The 4,694-nt window shown below is 50.7% G+C and overlaps 1 protein-coding gene across 1 annotated transcript in view; it reads left to right on the top strand.

Annotated features, from left to right (window-relative positions):
• The window catches only part of GALNT14 (polypeptide N-acetylgalactosaminyltransferase 14), a 93,588-nt gene that overhangs the window by 63,319 nt on the left and 25,575 nt on the right, over positions 1–4,694 (top strand). The window contains exon 8 of the mRNA XM_017729610.1: positions 1,198–1,319. Coding sequence (XP_017585099.1) covers positions 1,198–1,319 — 122 coding nt within the window. The remainder of the gene's footprint in view (positions 1–1,197; positions 1,320–4,694) is intronic.

Here is a 4,694-nt window from a genome sequence, read left to right as displayed (position 1 = left end):
AGATCTCCACAGACCTGCCCCTCCTTCTCACCTTTCTCCCGTGTGTTATGGGGGTATGTGTGTGCTCATCTCCAGCAGCTGATAGACCTGCAGTTATTGGTGCTCTGTAAATCAGTCAGAATGTGGGAACTCAACCTTACCTTGCTGAATACATCTCTTAAACTGTATCCCTCAGGGGCTGCCAGGATTTGGGAAGGGCAAATGCTTGGAGGCTGTTCCTTAACCCCTTTCCCCTAGGGAATTTTAATATGAAAGTCAGTGACCTCCTGCACAGTCCTAATGTGTGCTGCTCCCTAAAATCCTTCTGTCTCTCTTTATCTGCCTCTATGTCCCCTTGTATTGCCACTGTTTCGGCTTCATAAAGAAGTTCTGCTCCCCTTGAGTCACCTGTGTCTTTTCTTGTTTGCCGACAAACCATCTCCTCTCATGGTTCCCTTGAGCAACCACTTCAGGCGGGAGAAGTGTTGGAAAGCTGGTTAACTCCTGCATAAGTAGGAACAGGGCATCTTTAAGAGCAGTGGTCTTGCCAAAGTCTTGTGTGAAATCCATGTGTGGTTTCCATGACCTCCCTCTTTTTTCATTTTTCTTTCTCACAAACGTGTGCAGCAATCCCTTCCCATCTCCACATGATTCCCAAGTTCACTGTCAGAACCCTGATGAGCCAAGCCTCTTTCCTGGGTGGAAAATGTTGTTCCCATTGAGCAGTGCCCTCAGGGTGGAAGAGAAATCTGAGAGTTGCTGGGACATGGAAAGGATCACAGCAGGGAAGAGGCAGCGGTCTAGGAAAAGCTTAATTTTGTCACAAGGTGATCCCATCCTCAACTTCCCTGGCCCATTCCCCACTGCCTCACATCTGTGTTAGATTTGTTGCCTGCAGAGGGTTATGAAAGCACTTTGAATCATGTTTTGTCCCAGAAGGTGACAGCAGAACTAATTGTGCAAACTACATATTGTTATAAATGCCATAAGTCAGTAACCTTGGTGGAGCCATTTATTTGTGTTGGGGATCTTAGGAAATGGTTTGCATACCTTGCAGCACTGGGAAGGATCCAATGAACCTGGGCCATGTTTTATCTGGATGGGATTTAGGCAGGTCAAAACCTGGGAGAAGCACGAGTGCAGGAGACCCTGCTGGAGGAGGCTGGGGGTGTTACGCAGCCATCTGGGCAGCAGCTGACGTGGTGTGTCCCTGGACAGGTCTGATCCGGTCCCGAATCCGAGGAGCAGACACGGCAAAAGCAGCTGTCCTGACCTTCCTGGATAGTCACTGTGAGGTGAATAAGGACTGGCTGCTCCCTCTGCTGCAGAGGATCAAAGAGGTGAGTGCTCCTGAGAGACAGGGTCACCCTCAGGGAATGCATGGCCGATGGCCCCCTCCTCTTCCTCTTAGTGGGCATGACCATCCAGCCATAACCAGCTGCATCCAGGCATCCAAGTAAGGGGTACAGAGGGCTCTTTGGGGTACAAAGTGGTGTTTTCTGGCCTTCCTCCACTCAGGAGGCAGGTGGGATGTCTGTGTGACTGGGGAAGCATGTGGGTGGGTGGGACAAGGTGTCTCCCAGGGCAGCGGGACTTTTAACTGGCAGGCACAGGTTGAGTGGTGATAGGGGAATATGTGGGCAGTGCTCCAGCAGAGATTTTAATTAGGCTCATGTAAAATGCTCAGTGATGATGATTTAAGGGAGTGACGGCTCCTTGAATAGGGGCCGAATTTAATTTCATGCAAATTAAGTGCTAATAAATTGATTTAATAGGATTTAAATTCTGCTGATTTCGGAGCAGACAATGACATTCGCCTTTCTCCGGCGGCGCGTCTCTTGCCAGACGTGCACACAGAGGCTGCTGCACCTTGTCACTTGAGTCAGGGGAGCTCTGTGCCCGTGACCTGCTGGCAGCAGAGTGCAGGGATTGAAGCCTGCAGCTCTGGTGGAGGTGCACCATCCTTTCCCTTTGCCATGCCTTGTTTGTTCACCCTTGCTAAACCTCTGGCTCCTGATTGCTAGTGTTAATTACTCAGCAATTTTATAGCTACTGAGCTACATTGACGTAAGGGCAGCTGAAGAGCAAGGGGAGGCTGAGGTGATGGGTCATGGAGAAACTGCCTGGCTGGTGTTCACGATGCCCTCATCTAGGGCATCCTGCTTTTCATGTCTGCAGATGTGACAGCTGTGATGGCTGGGCTGTGCATCCACTCTCTGTGTCAGCAATGGGACAGGGGGAAGGGGGGCACAGCACCAGGTCAGGTCCCTTCATGTGGGCGAGGGCAGTCGGTGCTGCTGGCACTCGCAGCATAGCCAGCGCTGGAGAGGTCCCAACCTCGGTTTGCAGGCTGGGCCACAGAGCTGCTGATAGATGGTAATGTAATGAAAATGGTCTTTTCACGTCATCGATCGTGCCTCCAGTAGAGCTGTGAGAACACAAGCTGGGATATCCTACTGGAGCCTCATGGCTGGCCTGGCCAGGGTGGGATTCACTAGTGAGCTTTACAGCATCACTTGTTCCTCTGGGTGTTTTTAAGGCAAGCGTCCTTGCTTTTTGCCAAAGCCCTGCTGTTCTTCAGTGAGGAGTATCCAGAGCAATTGCATCTTTCCCAGGCAGAGCTTTTGATGTGTTTTGTCAGGAGAAGGACAGTGAAGGCGGCAGGAAGGGGGCTGGCAGATCTGCTGTCCCACGCAGCTCCGGGACGGTGCCCCATGTCCGGCACCCATGGGGTGGGTGAGCGTGAATGCCATGTGCAGCATCGCCGTAGGAGTTTCAGTGCCTTGTGGTCTGAATGCAGCATCAAACGCACACATCACCTCTGTGAACTCTCCTGGATTCAGTCTTTCCCCAGCTGGAAGTAAGGCAGTCTGTAAGCTTGCAGTGCTGCTCATGCTGCCCTGACCTTGCCCAGTATCTTGCAGCCTCAGGCAGCAGGGGAGATGTACTACAAAGAGTGTTGAGGGCCCTGCAAAGCCAGAGAGGTCCCGCTTGCCTGCTTTTTAGCTGCTCACAGAAGCTGCGGGATAAGGGCAGAGTCCTCAGTCTCCTCCTTCCCCGGCCCACCATACCCATCTTTGTCAGCAGCGTTGAAGTACTGCTCAGTGAAGTGTATGAAATGTTACTGCTGCCACCTTCAGGCTGTGCTCAAGAGATGGGCTCCCTGTCCAACTGCTCCATGAGGATCAGCTGCCTAGGAAGGGCATTTTCTCACTCTGTTGCACCCAGGAACAGTCTGTTTTGAGCTAATGTGGTTTACGTTCCAAGCAAATGAGCAGTGAGTGCCTCAAAGCACACCCATCACTTTTGCACTTCAGCCCAGCCACCCTGCGCATTGCTTCTCTTACTTTCTCAGCCAGAGCAGCTATTCCTGCCACTTTCCATGGTGGGAAGTGCCAGAGCCCATGTGTGCCACCGTGCACCTCTGTGGAGGTGCCCCTTAAGCTCCACCTCGAGCTCTCCCAGCAGCTGATGGTTTTCCCCCCACGGCTGATGCTCACTGGTGGGCGTGGGCAGCACGTAACCAGCATATGGATTTGGAAGCAAGCAGGAAGAGCAAGTGATGGAGTGTGGGGGAAAGATAGAAGGTCTGGGGGATCTCAGCCCTGTGCCTGAGAGGGTGTTTGTCTCAGGGAGCAGCAGTGATGGTCAGTGTCTTGCACCAGCGTGTTTGCAAAAGCGTGGTTGGGAGTGTGTGGGCCTGGGCTCTTGTTTTTACTTATGGAACAAATATCTCTAAAGCCATTAATGGTGCATTTCAGGGCAGCTCTGAGTAACTTTGCTAAAAATGTAATTATCCATCCCGAGGTATTTTTACAGTATAACTCAACAAGCTCGCCCCAAAACTAGATTTGCAAATGGGCACTGGGATGAACCAGTGAATGGTGACCCCCTGCTCCCAGCTCAAATACCCCCCAGTCTGATGCTTTCCTGGGAAAAAGGAGACACATGAGGGGCAGCCTGCCTAGTCTTTGCCTAATCCTGCTGTGGGGCCAGAGGAGCAACTGTGGCCCTTTTTGATGACCATTACAAAGTCAGGATGTAGAGGCTAGGAGCCACGCTGCAGCCAAGGTCCTTCTCCAAGTCTGAAATATATCTGTAATCTTCAGGCCCATTCTTTAGAGTTTTTTCCTGTTGGTTTAGGTGCATATATTGGTGTGTTTGAGAAGTGCATTGCAGAAATGAATTCTGAGGTTTGTGAAAGAGGATTGGAGGTTTGGGTGTTGTTAATATTAACATGCCCTGGCATGGGTGGGTATCAAAAAAACCAGAAAGATGAAGCTGCCTATAATAAGATTTGGTGCTCAGCCCAAAATAAATCATAGCAACAGCGCTGTGCTCTTGAGCATGCCTTGCTTTTCTTTTGAGGGTCAGAGAGACCTCCATGAAAGCTGAGTAAATATAAATGTTCCCAGGATGTGGCAGGGAAAGTGAGGCAGGAAGAAGATAGCACTGCTCAAGGTTAGTATTTTGCAGTAATGCACTCAGCCCCAGATGTGAAGGGGATTTTTCTTTCAAGAAGTTGTGCTGTGCAAGGAGTAGCAGTGGAATTGAAATTGGGGGTGAGTGTCAGCTAGCTAGAAGTGCTTGCAGGTAAGATGTTTGAGGGGCAGGTTTTAAATGAGTGGATGCAATCCTTTCCCTGCAGTGCTCAGCACACAAAGCAGATGCTTTGCTTAAAACCTTTCCCCTAGCCTCAGGCAATTAAAGGATGC

This window comes from Corvus brachyrhynchos, unplaced genomic scaffold, assembly GCF_000691975.1.
Source record: "Corvus brachyrhynchos isolate BGI_N302 unplaced genomic scaffold, ASM69197v1 scaffold101, whole genome shotgun sequence".
Taxonomy (NCBI): domain Eukaryota; kingdom Metazoa; phylum Chordata; class Aves; order Passeriformes; family Corvidae; genus Corvus; species Corvus brachyrhynchos.
Note: the sequence above shows the minus strand (reverse complement) of the source record. Positions and strands in the feature narration are given on the sequence as shown.